General features: G+C 36.9%; 1 protein-coding gene across 14 annotated transcripts in view; it reads right to left on the bottom strand.

The window, feature by feature from the left end:
* The window catches only part of Slc4a10 (solute carrier family 4 member 10), a 270,855-nt gene that overhangs the window by 48,950 nt on the left and 199,399 nt on the right, over window positions 1-22,506 (bottom strand). For all 14 annotated transcript variants that reach the window (XM_028865674.2, XM_028865529.2, XM_028865911.2 and 11 more), the window contains 4 exons: window positions 20,371-20,471; window positions 16,994-17,168; window positions 16,262-16,395; window positions 15,635-15,880 (listed from right to left, as the gene is read on the bottom strand). In XM_028865674.2, coding sequence (XP_028721507.1) covers window positions 15,635-15,880; window positions 16,262-16,395; window positions 16,994-17,168; window positions 20,371-20,471 — 656 coding nt within the window. The remainder of the gene's footprint in view (window positions 1-15,634; window positions 15,881-16,261; window positions 16,396-16,993; window positions 17,169-20,370; window positions 20,472-22,506) is intronic.

Below are 22,506 nucleotides of genomic sequence, written 5' to 3'. Positions count from 1 at the left end.
GGACTGACAAGTGAGAGAGATTTGTCCTGACCACTGGCAGGCTGGGACACAGGAAAACTCAGCTACGCTTCATGGAGTTATACAATGTATCACCAGAAGACATCCTACTTGAGATGGGCTGTAAGGGCAGGCACAGTTCCCGCCCTCACTAGGGGAACATGGAGTTCTTCCAGCTGAGCTCACTTGGAGAAAGTTCCAGGGAGCAAGTTAGTGACAAGGGTTTTAAGGGGATGGGAAATGGAAGTATTTGTTACCATGAACAGTTCAATGACCTCCACTGGCAGCACAGAGAAGAATACTAGCAAAAAGAAACAAAGGCACAGATTTGCAGCAACAATGATTAATTATAGCTGTTCCCAAGTTCCAGACATTATGATAGAATACAGGTTTTTGTGTCAGGAAGCTCAATCATCTATGTAACCATGGACAAATGACTCAACCACTCTATATTTGTTTCGTTTTATGGGAACTGGGGTTGAAAATGCTCACCTATTAGGACTAATATGAGGAACAGGTTAACATCACACACAGAAGTGTGTGTGTGTGTGTGTGTGTGTGTGTGTGTGTGTGTGTGTCTGCATTTCTCTGTCTCTTAAAGGGGTGTGTGTATGTGTATCTCTCTCTGTCTCTGTCTCTGTGTGTGTTTGTGTGTGTGTGTGTGTGTGTGTGTGTGTGTGTGTGTGTGTGTCTGCTTCTCTCTGCCTCTCACCCACCCCTCTCTGTCTGAGTCTCTGTCTCTTGTCTCTCTTTGTGTGTATATATGATGTTTAGTACACATTTGGCTCTCTTTGGAATTGTGGCTGCTCTCATCATAATCATCATTGTTTTCTAGTTCAGTTGTTTAACAAATATTAAATTTTCACCCAAACATGAAAGGAACATCAGTGCATTCCTAACATGCTAAAGTTCTCTTCATTTTCTTTCAAAGGAAACTTGCATGCAGTCAACTTTACTTATCCAAATTCGGAATTCAGTTTGAATCAACTGTGATTTAAAAATATTCAGAGAAAAACTGTATCTTTACTGAACTCATGTGGATTTATTCCTTGTCATCATCTCCTAAAGAATGCAGGGTGACAACTATTTAGCCTGAACCATATATCATATGACATAGATATGATACAAGAAAGTATGTGTAGGTTATATGAAAATGCTACACAATTGTATAGGAGGAATAACTTGGTCAAGTTCATACTAACAGAATTAGATTTGAATCCTTGTTTGACCCTGGAAGTCCTTTCAGCCATGATATGCTGCTTCTAGATATAAGTCGGTGCCATTTCTATCAGGACAGCTAGAAAAGTGAGAATGTTCCAGGTCAAATGAAGTGATCTACACTTCACTATGCCTCCCCTATTTCCTTTTTCAGGTCTTGTCTCTTTTAAGATATCCTCTCCAATGTCCTGCACTCTTGCCCTTTATTATAGCAGCTACATTACCTCCACTGCTCTCATTCCTGCTGCTCAGTGTCCTGTTTCACTGGGCCCTGTATAAACTTGATAATGTGGCTCCTCCATTCACTTTGCTCACCATTGTATGGATTTCCTTGGGGGCAGTGGTCTCTGCTATTTCGAGTGACTGCATTGTGTTAGTGCGCACAGGGCATATTGTGCCACTGCATTCCTGGTATTCTATTTTCATTTACATGTTAACAGTGATTTTCTGAAAGTGCTAAGCTAGATATCTGATATAAAAGTGGCAAACTCAAAGGAAAGACTTATTTTGGATTGTACATTAGGTACTTATGCCTCCCTGGCAGGGTTCTACAGCTAATCACTTTTCTCAAATCAATTCCAAGTTGGAAAAACATTTTAGTCTATAAAATATTTATGTTATACATAAAGACATCGTGAATACAAAAAAAAATCACTGCTCTTTCTAGAGTTCACACACTAGATATCAGAACTCTCAACAGTCAGGTTTCATGGTGTGCATGCTTACATAGAAAGTTTAAGTCATCTTTCAGACTTGGAATATAGCTATCAGTGAAGTGTCTGTCTAGCAGTGTGAGACCTGGGGTCAATCCTTAGTACAGAACCAGAGAAAAAAGTAAACGATCTCTGTACAACCCCTGGAGGCTCAAAAGGGACTTCTGAATCCTGGGCTCTCATGCTCTTAAACATGAATAAAGAATAAAATGAGGAAAATTTCATATCCTCCCTTGGTAAGAACTCAATTCAAAGTATTCAGAGCCAACCTAAAATCTAAAGCAAAGAAATAAAACAAAAATCAGAAGTAAGCTCTGTAAGGGGATAAAGCCTGAGTGAAGAGCAAATTCTTGTTAATTTCACCCAAACCAATTTCTAGGGACCCTATCAATAATGTGGAAGTATAAATACAAGACTATTGTGGATGAATTTCTAAACAGTCTTATTAAATAAGAAACACAGAGCCAAATACAGGAGTAATAGCTGAAGAGATCAGAGAAATGGTGAATAGCCATGACTAGCCTTAGCTTACCACCAGGCAGTAGCTTCCACAAAGAGCTTCTTCCTGTCTAACCTGTGCTTTTATTGCCTTCCTGTTCTGCCTTCTCATTGACACTAAACCCAGCCACACCACTTCCTCATCACTGCCTGTCTATACAGTCCTCCAGGCCTCTATGGTTGGTACTGAGATTAAAGGCATTTATCACCATGCTTGGCTGTGTCCTTGACTACATAGAGACTCTGCCTGCCATGTGATCAAATTAAGGGTGTGTGCTATGACTGCCTGACTTCTGTTTATGGCTTGCTATGTGACCTCTGATCTCCAGGAAAACTTTATTTATTAACATACAAATAAAATATCACATTTCAGCACAAATAAAATATCACCACATTTGTCCTTTTTATTCTAATAAAAAGAAAAAATTTATAACTAATATAAGAAAAACTATATACAATAAGTACAATAACCATATACAATATATACAAGCAATAAATACCTCAACAATGTCTAGTCCATTTGCATTTGACAAACTCAGAGAAAATATTCCATTATCTATCCTATTTTGGTAATTCCAAAATGTACCTGAATCACTTTCTATCCTAACATATTACTAACAGAGAACTATCTTAAAATGTCTTTCAAATTTATATACTTTACAATTCTTTAGTGAGTTTCTTTTCTGAAATTCTTAACAAAGAAAACTAAAACTATAACACCTATTCTTTAACTAACTATAACTATAACTATCTAATCTTCAACTCCCTTAGAGACCCACGAAGGAAATAATATTACCTAATATAACAGGAAGTGCAAGCAAGCAACTTCCAGCCCCTGTGTGTTTATTTAGTTCTGAGTGGCTGCGGGACCAGGCGGGACTGGAGAAAACTCCAGCTACAGACTATTCTTCAGGTATATACTCACAATATTGGATTTTCAGCCAAATTTATTCATTCAAATCACATATTTAGCTGAATGATCTTGGATATGATACTTAAGCAATCTATGGTATATTTCCTTCGTGTATAAAATGGTGATGACAGTCACCAAGTTCACAGGTTATGGTGAGAGCAAACAAATTAATATTGGCAAAAGCTCCAAGATAGGATCCATCATAAGAAAATACTGATCAGGTGTTTTGTATGTTCATTGTGGTTATTATTGCTATTGTGAATATCACATGCCCCTGAAATGGAAAGTAGAAGAATCATGAAAGGACCAGTTCTCTGCTAAATTGTTGTTTTTCTCTATATTGTTACTATAGCTCTGTAGCTATAAACTTAAAATCAGGGACAGTGACACCTCTACTAGTTCTTTTATTATTCAAAATTGTGTTCTCTGTGTGTGTGTGTTGCGCACACTCGCACGCACGTGCTTCCAACTAAAGTTCAAGATTATTTTTTCAATTTCTGTGATAATTGAATTGAAATTTTGATGGAGATTTCTGTGAGTCTAAATTTTGCTTTTGGTAGCATGGCCATTTTTACAATATTACTCCTAACAACCCAGGAGCATGGGAGGACTTTCCATCTTCCTGTATCTTCCTCAATTACCTTATCTTAAAGTTTTTATTTTATAAAGCTATCTTTTACTTCCTTAGATTCATTCTAAAGTATTTTAAGGCTACTGTGAATTTGATTGTTTCCCTGATTTCTTTCTCAGTATGTTTGTCATTTGTATGTAGGGAAGCTGCTGATTTTTATGTGTTGACTTTGTATGCTGCTATTTTGCTGAATAATTTATCAACTGTAGAATTCTCCCGGTGGAGTATGCAGGTACTTTTACAGAGAGAGTTATACCATATGCACATTGGGGTAATGTACCTCTTTCCCTGTTTGTACCCCTTGACCACTTTCACTTATCATATTGCTCTAGCTAACTCTTCAAGCAAGGCATGGAACAAGAATAAAGAGAGTGAACATCCTTGTTGTGTTCCTTATTTTAGTAGAAATTCTTCTGAGATTTTTCTCTATTTACATGATTTTGGCAGTGGGATTCCTGTATATTGCCATTAATCGTGAATATTCTACCATGCACCTAGATTCTCTAGGACTTTTATCAGAAGAGATTTTTGGATTTTGTCAAAAAAAAAAGCCTTTTTCTACATCTAATGAGATGATCGTGTGATTTTTGAAAAGCTGTATAAAATGCCTTGTAGAAATGGATCAATTGGCTTAAAATACACTTTTTATAAAAAATGTCCTCTGCCATCCTTTGCTTCCCACAGAAAAGCAAGTTCTCCCAACAATCTTGTTTATATAAATGGCCACAGAGTGATCAGAGGAAGGGTGTAATTAAATGCCTGCATGCAGAAGTCTGCTCCCCCCCCCCCCCCGAGGATAATGGAGGTAATCCGTCTTCCCGACACGAGCCCACCCATGGCTGTCTTCTGGAAAGCATGACTTGGTAGAACTCCCTTCAGCCTTGTCACTGACTTCAGTTCCTAGGCTACAGTTGCTGTCCCTTTGCCTTGGCAGTTATTAATAGTGCCCTCCTTTCTGAACTAAACTGGAAGGGTTTTTTGCCTTTTCAAGCATTTTTATTGACTAAATTAGCCCACAAGAGTGCTTTATAGCACAATATATATGAATACAAGATATAAAAATTATAGTAGCATGTTTATAGAAGCCAACATATTTATGTTTCTTATTTAAATAATATTCTGTGTTATAAAAATAATAAAGCCACACCACAGAATATTTGTTTTATATAAAACATCTCTCTTTTCCTCTCTCTCTCTCTCATACACACATGCATACACAAACAGATATACTTTCCATTTGAATTTCTCTGTATGCTAACTAGTAAATATAAAATGTGTAAGTAGAACACCTTATATTATCAAGAAATGCATTTATAAATAGGAAAATATTCTAAACTAACTGAGTTTGGCTAGTTAATAAATACCTTACAAGTATCTTGTTCAGAGCAATTAGAATGTTAATTTTCATAGCTAAAGGAAATTTCCTTCCACTGATAACAAATTATTAGAACAGCTTCTAAAGATGACTAAAGTAGCTGTGACCCTTAAAACATCCAGCAAAGTTGTGAAGAATGAAGAAATGAACAGGGAATGGAATATTACATGACTCAAAATAATCTGATCAAAACTTTACAACAGGAATGGCAGATAACTTGAGTAAATGTATCAAATCATATACAAAGCATCAAGACATGCATGGCATAACTTTTATATGGGATGCAAGGCAATGTGTCCAACACGAAAGATAAAGCTGGATGGTACAGAGAGATCATACTATCTAATTAGAAGAAGTAGTACATTAGAAAAAACTCCACTTATGCCTTATTTGATTATAGATAAATCACAAACCACTAACTTGTTTTTTTAAAGCAAATATTATCTGCTTCACAAAAATTGAGCAAACATAAAACTACAGAAAAACAGAAATTCAGAGGAACTTTAGAAAGTTTGTGGGGGCTTTTTCTAGAATATTGCTTCCTGACTTAATGCTAGCTGGATTCTAGGTCAGAACATCAGCTTCTCAAGGCATGAAAATGAAATTATCTCACTATCAATGCTGGGATATTTTAATGTAAATTGAAACACCATTAAATTTCACTTTAAATACTTCAGAATACATCCTTAAATTTAGGTCAGCTCAGAAGCAAAGAGAAATTGGGTCAGTACTTCATAGACTGTGAACTCTCTAAGAATAGTCTTTCTATCTCACCAAAATCTGGTGTATAACATGTGACTATTTGGTTAATTTGTAAGGAGAGAACTTTCTTTTAAATATTGATTAATGATGTAATGTTCTACCTTCTCATTGTCTTTGACAAGAAAGTGTGGAAGATGAGTCTATTTAGTACCTGTCAATCAAACTATAGTCTTTGGGAAGTAAAATGGCTGAGAGTGGACAGGACAAATTCCTGACAGACACAGTTGGCAAGGGTGCAGGGGTATCTACACAGCCCCCAGGGTGTTGGGAGACAGAAAGATGAAGACACATCAGCTCTGCTCCTGAATGTTTCACAGCTTGTTAGAGGGCCAGTGAGAATGAAACAGATCAATAATGAACCATTTTTTATACCATTGCTCCCGGAAACAACTTTAGCATTAGAATAAGTTAAGTCAACACATGAATAAAACTAAACCCCAATTTCTCACCATACACAAAAGACAATACAAAATATATTAAAGGCCTAAATATTAGAAGACCAAAAACTATGAAACTTTTACTAGAAAACATAGAAATGCTTTAAGATATTGGAATGGGTGAGGGAAGAGTTGGGGAGTGTGACTCGAAAGGACAGGAAACCAAAGCAAAATGAAGAGACTGCACAGCTTCTGCAGAGGGAACAACCAACCAACGGAATAAGATACACTGTTTGAAAAGAATATTCCTGACAAGTATTAATAACCAAAATTTACAAAGAACTCAATTCAGGAGCAAAGGTAATGACAAAATAATTATAATCCAATTTAGAATTAGACAACATATCTAAACTGGCATTTTTCCAAGGAAGACAAACATCTTCCAACCAGTGTGTGAACAAAATGCTCCATAAGAACTGTCAGTCACACACAAATCTAAACCATAAGGAGAAATCACTTCACTACTGATGGAACAAATACTATATCAAGACAAGAGTGCCGGCCAGAATGTGGAGTAAAGTGAACTCTTCATATGATGGGAATGTTAATTAATAAAATCATTGTGGAAAACCATAATCTCAAGGAATTAAAAACAGAACTACCATATCCATCAGTACCACTAATGGTTACATATCCAAAGAAAATGAAATCACTTGGTCAAAGACACATCTACACTCTCATATTTATTGTATAACTCATCATAAGAGGCATAAAAAAGAACCAATTTAAGTGCATATCAATTAATGAGTAAAGAAAATTGTGTATGCATATGAATGCATATATATGTATATTATATATATGTGAGATACTAATTCTCTAAAAATACCATATAATTTATCATCTGTATGAACATGGATGGTCATTGTGTTAAGTAAAATAAGCCAGGAACAATAAGAAAACCACCACATGTTTGCACTCATATGGAATTAAAAATGTTAATCCCATAGAGGCTGAAAGCAGAGTGTTGGCTACCAGAGTCTGGGGAGAGCAGCAGAGCAGGGGATATGGAAAAGCTTCATGAATCATAGTAAGCTATTGTTATACAGGAGCAAGAAGTCATGCTGCTCTGCTGCACAGCAGAGCGACTGTAAGTAATGATAACATATTGTTCTTATTCAAAAAGCTAGAAAGAACCAGCTTGGATATTTCCACCATAAAGAAACAATAATACTGAATAAATAATTTTACACAGATTTCAAAGTATACAATGTACATATGTTTTCAAACATTAAATGACAAAATGTATGTATCTATCAGTTTTAAAAACAATTGAGTTCAAAATCAAGAGCAGAAAACAAACACAGCAAGTGTTTAATAAAAACAAGAATTAGATGATTCATTTTTCAAATTTACTTTATTTTATTTTATGTGTTTAAGTGTTTTGCCTGCATATGCATATGTACACGACTTGTTTTGCTTGTGCTCATGGAGGTCAGAAGAGTAAACTGGATCTGCTGGAACCAGAGGGATATTTTTGGTTGTGAGCCACCATGTGGATGATGGGACCCAAATCCAGGTCCTCTGTAAGAACAAGTGCTCTTAACCACTGACCCTTCTCTCCAACCCCAGGTGTTTCCTTTATTGATAGCTCATTTGTTGATAAATATTTTATGGGGTGCCTACAGGTGTATTTGTTTCATTGTAAGATGACTTACAATAAACAATTTAGAAGAGAAAATCTTTATGTCAAGATTGCACATCAGTTTTAAACATAGCAGTGACTGGACTCCATGGGATATTAAAAGAAGAATAGGACATGAAGTTGGGCAGAGGAGGCATGTGGGGGTGGGAGTGGGCTGAGGGAGTTGTAGGGGGAAATGTGCAGTACATATAAAAACATACTTATATTATATGTGCCAAGTTCTTTGAAGATACAGTGTTTCCTTAAATTTCATTCCTTATTTTTTGATTAGTGAGTTCTAGTGAACAAACTGAAAACTCTCTTTATCTTCTTCCTGTAATTCTAGTCAATGTGGTAGGTTGACATCCTAGTTCGCCAACTTCCTCCAGATGATTCCTCCACCAAGTCAATAGCCTATCTAAATTTTCAATCAGAACTAATTTTTGGATCCACATATATCCACATATAATTATATATATATATATATATGTATATATAAATATATATATATAGCCACGTATAATTATATTTATTCATTCCATGTTAAGATCCTTTTAGTGTGTCAAATTTATTCAAAATTTGTAGATTCAATGATTTTTAAAAACTTGAAGACTAGTTTAAAAGAAAAACGGCAAGGCAGGCAAACTATAAAACCCCACAGCTGCCTAGAGGAGAGGACAAGGTTTACGCCAGCAAGGAGTGCACAGAGGTAAGACACGTGATGGACAAGCAGCCACATTGGGGGGGGGGGTGCAGGGCAGGGGGAGAGTTAGAGTAAGGAAGTACGAAGTGTTAGAGACAGCACACTCAGAACAGAGACAGAAGTAAAAGTTAAGTTTTTCCAAGTAACTCAGAAAAGCAGGCAGATTTACAGAAAATATTATATCTTTAAAAACAATTGTACAAAAAAAAAATACATTTCAGAGAAACATGGAGGCCAGAAACACAATTAACTGGAGAAAACACTTGCTGTTCTTGCACAGAACCTGGTTTTAGTTCCTAGAACCATCATAGTGGTTTAGAAAGTCCTTCAACTCCACTTTCAGGATATCTGATACCCTTTTCTGGTCACCATAAGCACCCTTTTCTCTCTTCACACACACACACACACACACACACACACACACACAGAGAGAGAGAGAGAGAGAGAGAGAGAGAGAGAGAGAGAGAGAGAGAGAGACAGAGAGAGATTTTATTTTTTCACTTTACTTGTCAAACTTGGCAAAGGATGACAATTATTTTGAGTATGTTTAGTTAACTAAAATGCATTAAGTATGCTTTGACCATTTCTTTTTCAATTTTTACTTTTTTATTAATTTTTATTTAGTTTACATACCAACAAATTTCTCCTCCTTCCTCTCATCTCGTTCCCTCTCCCCACCTCCTTTCTCAGAAAGGGTAAGGCCTCCCATGTGAGTCAACAAAGCATGGAATACCAAAATGAGGCAGGCCCACCCAAGCTCCTCTCCCCTGACTTGACCATTTCTGTAGCATTATGATAGAACTATGGGGGACAAAATTGTTACTTAAGTTTTTAAATCTTAAACAAGGCTCAAATCTAGTTGTGTAACTAAGAGAAAAGACACTGAGTATAATTCCAGTCAGCAGCATTTATTTTTAAAAATGACTATCTTTTCACAGATAAAGGAGGATAAAGTAAATATTGGAGCATAGAAAAAATGAAACCATCATCAGAGACAAAAGCAAAAAGTATTTCTCAGCACTTAGTAGTAGGCACTCTCCTTTAGAAACTTGGAAAGGAGCAAGGAGGGCTCAAGGGGGGACACATGAATCTCCCTGGGAAGGGGAATTAGAATAGATATTGCGGGTGGACGAGGGTCAAGTGTGTGGGAGCCCACAGTGACTCCATCTTGTGGCTTGATTCCATCTTGACTTAGGGTCAGAGTTCAATCTGGTTTTTGCTCCTCAGGACTGAATAACAGGATGTTTTGTCAAAGGCTGTGGTCACCAGATGTTCTGAGAATTAAGGAGATGTTTACCCTTGTCTGTACCTTGAACCACGGTGTCCTTAAAAGCTAAGGAAGTCTTTTTGCCTCCTTGTTTTCTGTACATAAAGGCCATGAGGAATAAATTCAGGGCTGCAGTATTTACTGACAGTCCTCCTGATTGATTCTATTCTCTGTCTTGTCTCTTCCTAATCCTCACTCCCTTATTTAGCTGCTGTTTGACAGGTTGGCTAGTTTGGACAAGAGTGGGGACAGAAATAGGAGGGATCAGGCTGGGGAGGATGGAGGGAGAAAGTGCATGGAGAGACAACTAGAATTGAGGGGCATCTCAGAGATGAGCTAATAAATCTAGTGCAATGGAAACTCCCAGGAATCTACGAAGGTGACCCTAATGAATACTCCTAGTAATGGGGGATATGGAGCTTGAAACAGCCATCTTCTGTAACCAAACAAGACTTTCAGTAGAGTGACTGGGACTTCAACCTTGCCATAAAACCATCAACCTATAATTTGTCCTGCCTGCAAGATGTGCTGGAGTAAAGGTGAAACAGAAACAATGACCAACTAATGTCTGGTCCAGCTTGAGACCCATGCCATGACCCCACCGCTGACACTGCCTGTATTAGGAACAAGAGGTTGGATAACTCAGAGACCTAGGATAGAAGCAAGTAACACTGGGGGAAAAAAAGACACAAAAATTCAGCATAAGATGCCTAATGATATTCTGCTATACTCATAGATTGGTGCCTAGCCCAATTGCCAGTTGTCATCAGAGAGGCTTCATCTACCAAATGATGGAAACAGATGCAGAGACCCACAGTCAAACATTACGCAGAACTTGGGGAATCCTGCAGAAGAGGGGGAAGGATTGTAGGAGCCAGAGGGGTCAAGAACACCACAAGAAAACCCACAGAACCAACTAAGCAGGGCTCATAATGGCTCACAGAGACTGAACCAATAATCAGGGGTCTGACCTAGGACCTCTGCATATGGGAACTGGGGGCTGTCTCTGATTCATTTGCCTGCTTTGGGGACCTTTTTCCTCCTACTGGGTTGCCTCATCCAGTATTATGTGAGGGGAGGTGCCTAGTCTTATTGCAACTTGATATGCCATGTTTGTTTGATGTCCCGGGGAGGGGGGGCGGGCGCGGCTGCTCTTTTCTGAAGGGAAATGGAGGAGGAGTGGACGGGGTGGGGATTGGTAGGTGAGGAGGGAGAGGAAACTCAGTCAGGATGTGATATATGAGAGAAGAATGAATTTAGAAAAGTAACTTGGAAAGTATAATCTATATATATATGAGAAACTCATGTAATATACCCTGAATTTTGCTTTAACTCATATATTTGCAAAGTACAATGTATACATGTTTTAAAAATTAGATTTCTTAGGTTAGTATGCAAAGTAGTGGCTTTGACAATGTCATTTTCATATGTAGGTGCCATACATTGTTCTCATGTATTCTCCTCCCCAGCTGCCAGCACCCTCTGGCTAGTTCCCATCCTTACCCATGGTAACCCCTTTCTCCCTTCTTGTCCTATGCATGCTTTCTTACTCTTTCTTTAATAGCCATCCTTGAGAACCTTACTATGTACTGAAGAAACATTTCATCTTACACAAGCATAACATTTTATTTTTTGCCATTCCTTAAAATCAAAGCTACCAGGGAAAAAATGATTCCTTCAAACTCATTACTTATTGCTAATGTGACATATTCAGTTTGATCATCTGGTGTAAAATATACTTAAAACTAAATAGATTATCTTGACACTTGCTCTTGGCACAATAAAAGGGAAGTGTGTATTTTCAAATGTAAGGTCTACATATTACCACATTGTAAGGTTAAGATGCCAGAAAAGCTAGGGAATTTTTATTATTGTTTATTTAATTCAAGAGCATTTTGCTATTTGGTTAGTATACTATAGGGAAATTTGAATAAAGAATAGAAGGGCCAAATTTTACAAAGCATATCTGAAATGTAGAACCTAAGGATGCTGGCATTTTCCCAATATCTTCTTCCTGAATACAACATATGGCATATATAGTGTAACATATATGCAATTACAGGAACATTCAGTTTGCAAAAATCACAATCTCAGATGTAGTGTGTCCAGGCCATAACATTTTCTAGGAACTTTTAAAATGAAACCCGTGAAAGCATGAAGCCAGCAATATCTAATGTAGAAATCTTGATGTGGGCATTGGTAAGATGAGCCTTAAAAACTAATGGTCACAGCGACAGGATAAGACAATTTCTACAATGTCACACAGACTTCATGAAGCAGAGAGAGTGCACAAAACATTATTGTAATAAAATGGCTGTTCTTAGCAGCCCGTTTCAAATTCCTTTTCTACAAATAATTAAAAGCACATGATGTACAACAAAAAGGTTGATTTTGTTTCTCGAGAAAGCAAGTCATGACAAGACCTGATAAAAGCCATGTACTCGTAGAAAAAAAAAAAAAAGACTGTTCAATTCATAAAATTAATTCCATTGGTAGAATTTAGAGCTGTTTAATGGGTATGTATATTCAAACTGGGGTACATTTGGCAAACAACCACAATGTAAAAACAAATAGGAGACAGGACAGTGCCAGCCTGTGGTCAGTACTGTGCCCAGGGAGACTGTCACTCAGTTTCTGCAATGCTCATTTGAGATGCCACTGACAGCAAGACTTCACTGTCTGCCCATCCTGCCGAATCAGCCTGTCCAGCCCCTTACCATCAGTGAAGAGCTAAGTATGGGCAATGGGCCCAGAGAGCAGCACACACTCCATGCCTAGTGCGCACACAGCTAGGTCACAGCGGCCTGTGCTCTCCAAGGCAAAGGGGGATTGGGAAGATCCTCTCCCATGTTCTCTGCTCTATGGAGATCCTAGCTTTCAATGGTTTTCCCCTGACAGGGGAAACAAGGGTGTTAGAGGGACAGAGAAGGGCAATGGAACCCAGTGTATAAAAGAAGGCTGAGAGGAGTAGAGAGGTACAGGGGCAGGAGGGTAGTGGAGAAGAGTGGGAAGGAGAATCGACAAGACAACTTTTGTTTGAAAATTCCACTATGAAACCTAACAGTGTGTAGACTAACCAAAAATTAATTTTTAAGAAAAATTTGTTTTTGTAAGAATCAGAGATGGAAACATGGGGACATCAGGACCTGGGACCCTTGTCTTTTGATCACCATGCTAAGTAAGGCCCATGGGTACAGTAAGCTTCACTTTCAGGCATCCATGTGTCATTGGTTGTATTTATTGCTACCACCTGTCTGGCCCTCGTCATTTTTTTGACTCCTTGAAAGCTCTGACTCCGTGTTACTCACCCTGTCTCTGACATCTCTGTGGTTTCCTTTCTCTCGGCTTCCATTCCTCATTTCAAAGTGATTCTTTTACATCATAAATTGTCCTACCAATGATCTCACTGCCCTCCCCAACAGGCATAGTTTTACTTCCTTGACACCCAGTGGTCTAGGCATATACTTTCTCCAGTCCTTTGCCACCTTCTCTTTTCTTAATTTTTGGCTAAATGGCTTCTCATTCTACCTTCTCTCTCAATATAACAGTTTCTTAAAGCTAATAATGATCTTTTAAAAAGTTCTTTCCTTAATTTTGTCGGATCTCTCTTCTTCTCTAAAGATTTGTGATACATTCTTGTCTCTTGCCTTCTACAACTGTCGCCATTTTTAAACCTACATGCCTGGAATAGCCACCATGACTCTAACTTTAAGCTAATTACATTATCAAGGGCTCAACCCTTGCTTCTTAAGACTTTTCTTTCTGCATGAAAGGATATTCAACCATGTTTTTCAGTTTACATACCTAAGAAGTTGCTACCAAAGTTGCAAGAACAGTTGGTGCCTTCCTAGCACAGCTTTTACCTGCTTTATTTGTTCTACATGTTTTCTCTCAGACAAGTTATTAGTATTTGTCAATGCACTAAAAATTGTATCAAATTAACAATATCTGGACAGCATTTCTGGCTTTACCACCATCATTCTGATTTCAAATGTTTTAAAGCTTTAGTGACTCTCCAAAGCCCTGGGCACGTCTTCTATGTGAACACCATCCCTATCCTACTCCTTAATGCTTTCCTCCAAAGTTCATGTCAAAGTGAGGTACTCATCTGGTGTGGCACCTTAACATTCTGTACCAGTATCTCAATACAGCGCTCATCTCTTTATTCTGTCTCTCTGTGTAAGAATGTTACTCACTGTGGCTATACTATCTTCTAGTTTTGTGTTTAGCATTAAATTATGACTGGTTTAAGACTGTAACCAGAGATAATTATGTATCCTAACAAAGATAACCAAATTCAGTTCTACTTTCTTTTCAATAAACATACTAATGGGCATTGGCATGGCTCAGCAGGTAAAGGTGCTTACACCAAGTCTGACAACCTGAGTTCAATGTCCAGAAAGAGGGGAAAGATGCTTTCATTTTGTCCTCTGACTGCCACATGTGCATTGTAGCAATGTGCTCACCAGTCCATCAGTCAATAAAAGGAATGCAAGCATGTGTCTTTTATCTGCCTCTTCTTGAATGTCCAGGACATCCACCTATTTTCTTCATGGCCTTATTCGCAATACCATCAATATTATTTTTATTTGGAAAATTATTCTACATGTAAATCTTGAATTTTCTTGCTTCCAATTAGAGGTACTTTGCTTTTCTCCAAAGGCCAAGAAAATGTTAAATACTAAGAACCATGTCATTTTTTAACAATGAATCATTATCTCACTCTTTAAACATTATAGCATTAAACTATTATTATGTAATTTTGACATCTAAGTGGTGCTGGTGGCTGGAATAGAGGTTAAAATGCCTGATTAAAAATACATCACTTCAAACATTTTCTCTGAGAAATTCCATATATAAATGGAACAAAAATCCTAAACTTAAATAAAAGTACTATTTACTGATCATATATATTCTATAGGTTCAGTGTCTGAGCAATTCCTGATTTCTAGTGTACCAAAATTTGAAAGCTCTAATTCCTCTTCAGTATTGAACTGTAATATATTCTTCAGTAGTTAATACTTAAAAATGTTTATCACAAATGTCCAAAAGCAAAATTAAACCTTAAGTTTGTTGTTTTCATCTGTTTTAAATCACAATTTCAAACTTCAAACTACTACAACTTAGAATTGAAGAGTTTCTTTCACTTAGTTACTTTAAATCTGAAGTTAAAAGAAAAGCAAAATTATACAGTTTGGAAAAACAAAAGCAATCTGTATTTATATTGACTTGGTTAATTATGTGTTTATTTTACGAAACACTCGACAAACAGAGCTTTAGAACGATGTTCCTGGCAGAGATGCTGTAACAAGAACCCAAGGATCAGATGTGTGGCTGATTAGACGACTTAAAACATTGTTCAGCTCTAAAGGTCAAGGATGTGGGTCATGAATCAATTTAAGGCATACTCTGTGCTGAGTAAGGTCATCATATTTCTGAAACAATAGCAATATTTGTGAAAAGAAAAGCCTGGCAGCCAAGAGCAGAAATCGGACTTACGAGTACTGTGTCAGCAGTTCCAAATCGTTGTGCATATTTATTGGGTAGGCTTCACTGAGTTCAAACAATTTCTCCAGGGCTTCGTAGATAAAAATGATGCAAATAAGAGAAGCAAAAGCTTCTTCGGTAAACCGAGTGATATAGCAGACAAGGGAACTCGCATCAGTGGCCACAAGGATGATACACAGGGTTGCAGTCCAAAGTCCAATACTGGCTCGTAAAGACAAGTAGGACAGCCCATATTCTCTAGGAGAAATGGGAATGTGTGGGAAGAAGGTCATTTTATAGCTTGCTACCATGTAAATAAGTGGAAATAAGCCCAGTTCAGGAAGTCAAAGTGAGTCTCTGAGCTCAAGACTTTGTCTATAGAGAAATCTAATGGGATAAGCTAATGGAGATTTTTTTGGTGTTTAAAACCAAATATCATTTATTATAAATATTACATGTACGATATATGCATAAATCTTTTAACTTTTCCTTCATTTCGATTCAGAGACAAAACTAAAAAACAGAATCATACCAGCCAATTTCACTTCTCCCCACAGACCTCCAAAATTGATGCTGGGTGAAGAAAAAAAAAACCCACCAATGGAAAAGCATATAGCAGGCAAGAGTAATAATACTTACTTGCAAAATTTAAACAAAATCTTTTCGAACACCAAAACAGGTCCTGTACTGCCTAATATGGTAAGGGGCTGTCCACCAAAAAGAGAATAGGCTATCCCAGTCATAGACGCTCCGAAGAGGGATTCGATCGCACTCTGTGAAAAAAAAAAAAAAATGAATGGATCTATTACCTAAGCTAAACAGGCAGTCACTGTAATAGGTATAAACATTTCAAATATGTTGGCTCACATTTTTACCCTTCACCATGTTATTCCTAGCAACCCCGGGCAGAATATGGGAAATGAGGCTGAGAAAATGGCATGTGGTAATAGAAAATTAGTGACAGCCACTGGGAAGTATAATTTATACCTTCTTGCTTCATTTTTTATTGCTTTACAAAATATTTAAATATTTTCAGAGTCAGTGTCTAAACAGAAGCATGGCTCAGATTTTTTTTGAAAAATAGACTGAACTTAAAACTGATGTAGAATTTTAGATCAAGGGACGTGGCATCAGGCCATAGTCTTGTATAAGATTCAAAAATAAGTATTTCCAAGACATTCTTATTCCCAGATCACCAGCTACATTAGCCATCTAGGAAATTCATAGGAAGTTTATTTGTTGGACCATGTATCAAATCTCTCTTCAAAACCCAAATCCAATGCTCACTTACATAACTACAAATCTTTAAAAAAAAAAAGAAAGAAAAAAACAGATTAAGGTTCGAAGTTCGGAGAAAAGTGTAATACATACTATACGGCCTTCAGTTGCCTCTCCCAAGAGTCCTCCAAAGGTGATGACAGGAGACATGCACGCGCAGTAGAGAAACAGGAAAGATGCTAAACACTGCAGGCTGAAAGCATCTCTGAAGTCACTCCAGAAGAATGGAGCTTTTCTTTTGATATCTAATATAAGTCCCCCAAAAATCCTAAGACATGGGGGGAAAACACAATAGTGAAACCCAAAGATAAAAGCACATAAGTTAAAATGTGCATTTTGTTCTGTTGCCCGGTCACAGTAATATTTTCCATCAGCAGAGATGAGACCCATATTAGCCTACCACGCTGCATTATAATGACCTACAAGAATAGCTTTGCACTACTACAATATCCCAAATATCATGCCTACAACTAAAAAAAAACAATCAGGGTTTCTCACACAAGATCCGGGGATTCATCAAATTTCAAATAATGAGATTCATAAGTTATTCCAATGTCTGTGTCATTTCTTTATTAACCCATAGCATCTAAACTCAGGCCTTCACTGTCAACCTTGGAAGTGTTTTCTAATATTTTGCCCTTAATTTAGCATAGCAGAAAATGAGACAGAGAGACAACTGGTCTTTGTGAATGCTAGTAGTAAACATCACCTTAAAGAGAATAAAGCCGTGTTCAATCACAACTTCAGTCACCTAGTCCCTCTGCCAATAAAAAAAGCTCCCTCAACAAAAACTTGCCTAAGAGGACAACTAAATGGGTGTGTGAATATCAACATTCAATAGAGACAGACAGACTCTGAGGTTGTTTTTAGTTATAGAAAACTAAGACGTTAACCTAACATAATCAAACTAGATAAATGTTATTTGTATCTACTATTGCCAACACACACTCTAACACCTGTCAATTACAAGATAGTAATGACTTTTCCTGGAAATAATTCACTTATTCCGAATATAACAAAGAAAAACACCTTGAAACACTTCAAAGGGTTTTGTTTTTGGTTCAGGAGTTTTAAATTGTAAATTGATGCTTAAAATCTGAGTGCTAATGTTCTTTAGTGTCTTAAGAATGGGACCAATAGTAAGTAGGGATTCTCATTATTTGAATATTTGATAACATTAAAATTTAATATTTGATATTAAAAGTTCATTTCATTCCATGGAATAAAGATGTGATCTTAAAGACTGCAATATGGTTCCTACGCAAAGGTCAATAATTAAAAACATATTTTTAAGCTGGACAGGGTAGCACATGACAATTGGCCCAGCTCTCCAGAGGCAGGAGGCAGAAGGGTTGTGAGTTCGAGGCCAATCTGGAACATACAGCAAGACCTTGTCTCAAAAAAAGTAATAAATCAAAAACCTGTGAGGTTCTGTAATTCTGAAATTATGCTGACTATTCTTGGATTATAAAAATTAAACTTTGGTTAGTTTATGAGTATTCTTTGTAGTATTATCTCAAAAATAATTGTTTTCTTAAGAATCAAGTTCTATTTGACCTTGAAATTATACTCAAAATAATTGATTTTTTTTTCATTCACTTATTTATTTTGTGTGTGTGTGTGTGTGTGTGTGTGTGTCTGTGTCTGTGTGTCTGTCTGTGTGTGTGTGTCTGTGTGTGTGTTGTCAGAGGACAACTTGAGGGAGATAGCTCTCTGCTTCTATCATGTGGGTTCTAGGAATGACTCAGACAGTCAGGCTCGGCATTGAGCCATCTTGCCATCCCTTTCCTATTATTTTAATTCTCCTGTTCTGATGGAGACACAATAATTGTCTATTAGTAACTATCTAATAATATGTGAATGCAAAATCACTGTTTGTCTAGTGATTTCTTCAACCATAAATGATTGAGAAGAATAAAAGTTTGAGACAAAAGGACGTTTGAAACTCAGAGATGCCTCCAGAGAACATGTGGACTGTGTCTTACAGGCCACACTAACTGTGTTTGGGAAAACATATGCATGTTAAATGCTGAATAGTTTCTATTTCTGAATAATATGTTACCTTGTCAAAGTCACAGTTCAAAGTAGATTTATTCTACTAGCATCCATTTATAATTTATACCTTACCTAGTTCTAAAAATAATTTGAGATAGTTATGAACTATTAATTAGTAATTAATATTTATAGTTTTGATAGCATTTTATATTAGACCACTCCTTTGTAATTAATCACTTATTAGATCATACATTAGTCTGAATAGTTGTTATATAGCTGTGTAATAAATGTGCTTTTATCGATAAAGATCTAAATCCAGAAGTGGGAGTTCGTTACAGAAGAAAGTGCAAGAGCAGCCCAGATGTGCACCAGCAACTCCAGGAGAGCAGATGAGTAATGGATACTTCAAGTCATGTCAGCAACAGAATCTGTGGAAGAACTCTGGAGAAGCGAAGATACCGGATATTGGTGACCTGGGAGGATTTAGGAAGCAGTAAGGAAAGTGAACTCGAAAAAAAATCTAAGCTATGTGGCATGTTACACCTGAGAGAAAAAGAAAAAAATACACCACCACCAAAAATAAAAAGACTGTATTTGAAAGTATGAAAGCAAACAGGATGAGTACCAAAGCTTCCAGTGAAGGAAAAAGGAAAAACTTGAACCGTCTAAAAATAGGTAGGAAGCCAAGGAAGAGGCTAACGGACATTTCCTCAGAAACAAACAGCAGTCAAGGGAAAACACAGAATTAAAATGGAGAGTTGTCAGGAACTGGAAAGTCAGCTCGGTGGGCAGGAATACTGCAAGCAGTACAGAGAATGGCCCAAGGGGGGACCACCATTCCTACAAAGCCTTGGCAACTGTCTTTAATTATAGGGAGGCTGTCCACACAAGTTCCCTGAAGAGACATCCACCCAAGGGTTTCTGATTTTCTCCTCACACATTGCTTGCAGAAAGACAAGCTGTCAAAAACCCATAAAAAAGCATTTTATGAAATAAATTGAAGCTTTCATCTCTTCAAAGGTGTGTGATTAGAAAAATAAATCATATAGCTCTTTCAAATCACAGGCATAATAATAAAAACCACCATTACATACACCCTACTAGCATCTAATGAGGTAAGGTCTACAAGACTTAATTCTTGGTATTTAGTTTTATTTCCATCTTGAACTTGAAGCTTTCGACAAGCTGTTTTGGAAGCGTCAACTGACAGTTTTCTTAGATTCATTCTAAGACTCTGTGAATGTATTTTCTGCTTCACAAAATGAAAGACTAGGATAAGATGGAATGGGGTAGCCACTGCTCTGTTTTAACAGTAGTGACAATCATTACTCACTTCAGAGAAAACAAATTAATTGGCATTTCAATCTCAAAGGGTAGCTATTAAAAGTATGAAATAAATTAGGTCTAGAAACAACAATTCCCGACAGATAAGAACAACACACCATGTAGGTCCCATACAAGCGGTTCTCACTAACCTTCCGGTTCGCTGGAGCTCGGGGCCGCTATGTCCTCCGTGTGGCTCAGCTTCCCCATGAGCTGCTGTTCCATTTGGTACAGCAGGAATCTTCCTCTTCTCCTGCAGGGAAGTTTTTGGTGGTGCATATTTCACTGTAAGGCTAGGCATTAATGACAAAAACTCCCCCCCGCCTCGTAAAGCCACGTATAGAAGGGCTAAGACCACAGGTTTCGTGACTTAGTAGCTGCTTAACCTTTGAAAATCCATCCAGTCCCCTAAAGCTTTCATCTTCCCTCATCACTGGGGAAGACAACAGTTCCTATTTCACAGTATGGATGAAGTAGATGAGTGATGGGCATTTTTTAATTCTTACCCCTACCAGTGTTAGGGTGCCCTATTTTGTGCCATACATTGATATAAATACCATAGCTGCAAAGGTATGCAGAAAATATCAGTGTTCTAGGGCTGAGATACACACAGCCCACTGTATAGGTGCTTGTCTATCATGTCTAAGTCCCTGAATTCAATTTCTATCATAAAAGAAAGAGAAGAAAGGAAAAATATCTAGAACTTCACTATTTTTAAGTATTATTGTCTTTATTCCTCTATATCATGTCTTTCTAGAAAGGGATAGTTTATGCTACAAGTCTTCATGACTCATAGATGCAATACTATTACTAAAGGAAGCTTCTGTATGAACCAATAGCAAATAAACTGAGGTTTATGTAAATGTTATTTTCCCTCAGATTAATTCCACTTTACTTTTGTCACTGACAGAGATATTTGAAATAAACAAATCAGAAAGCACTCCCTAAAATTCTACCTCTCGTCATCTTAGATTACATCAATGTATTTAAAAGTACTTAAAAGAATGATAAAGAACTTCTAAGTTGTATAATTCAAATTAGTACTTGACTGTCATTCTAAACTAGAATCAGTATGAATATGAAGCACAAAATTAATACATTAGTTTATTTTATTCACAAGATAATATTTAGATAGAATGATATATGTTTCACCTAAAACAAAATCTATTTTTTGTATTAAGCACAATATAGGAAAGTTCATTAGTATTTCTATAGTTTCTACAGGTATATGTAAAGATGCACTAAAGTTTAAAGATAAAAGAGAAGATATATTTCAACTAATGAGGGGCTTATCTTGACAGGTAAATATAAAACATTTACAAAGTGATTTAAGAGTAGCCATCATTATTTACTTCCAATTACCTAGGAAAACATGTCATAGCTTCTATAGTTCTCAGAAAACAAGTGATAATATCTGGCCATTTGGGAAAATAATCCCCTTTGGATAATTTAACTTTTGCTTTACAAGTTTAAAGAGCCATATGTTGATAAAATAGATAAGTAATTAAGATATTAACGCTATTTTAAAGCACATGTTTTCTCAAGGAGTAAAATGCATTGAAAAATGTAATATGTGTAAATAATATCAATAAATATCCTTAAGAAATAGAACCTATTTCAGTTCTGAAACAAACACAAGTATTTTTTGTGAAAGACCCCTAAAGTATACCAGTAGATAAATTAGGCCTGTAGAGCATATATTCTCCTAGGAAATACAAAAAAAATTAAAAATTAAATATTTAATTCTACATTATTTTAGAAAGAAGGAGATCTATGGGAAAAATATTTGCAGGAACACAAAGTGTCTGAGGTGACTGAGAGGGAAGGCAAGGCTGGCAATTATAGATTGAGTTTTCACATAGGCCCTGTGGGAAAGGGCCACTTGAGAAAACCCCAGGGAGATGAGAGAAATAATTGGAGGATATCAAGAAAGACAAAACAGCCAGTGCTGGTCTTGAGGATCAGAATGCCTGGAAGGTTTGAAGAACACAAGTAAGAGAATGGTAGAGATATAGCCCCAGAAGAAAAGGGAGGTGATGGTATAGATACTTAATAAATACTTAATAATACTTAGTACTTAACAAACCTATCTATCTGGATTTTATTCTCCATGAAATGAACAATATTTACAAGATTTTGAAGAAAGAAATGATATAACAGAACTTGGGATTACTTTGACTATGATGTTGAGGAGAACTTCCAGGACACAGAATGAAGCAATCAGTTAGGGAGCTATTTCATAAATCCATGAGGATGGTGATGGAAGGTTGAATCAGGGTGGTCACAGT

Source organism: Peromyscus leucopus, chromosome 4 (genome assembly GCF_004664715.2).
Source record: "Peromyscus leucopus breed LL Stock chromosome 4, UCI_PerLeu_2.1, whole genome shotgun sequence".
Taxonomy (NCBI): domain Eukaryota; kingdom Metazoa; phylum Chordata; class Mammalia; order Rodentia; family Cricetidae; genus Peromyscus; species Peromyscus leucopus.
Note: the sequence above shows the minus strand (reverse complement) of the source record. Positions and strands in the feature narration are given on the sequence as shown.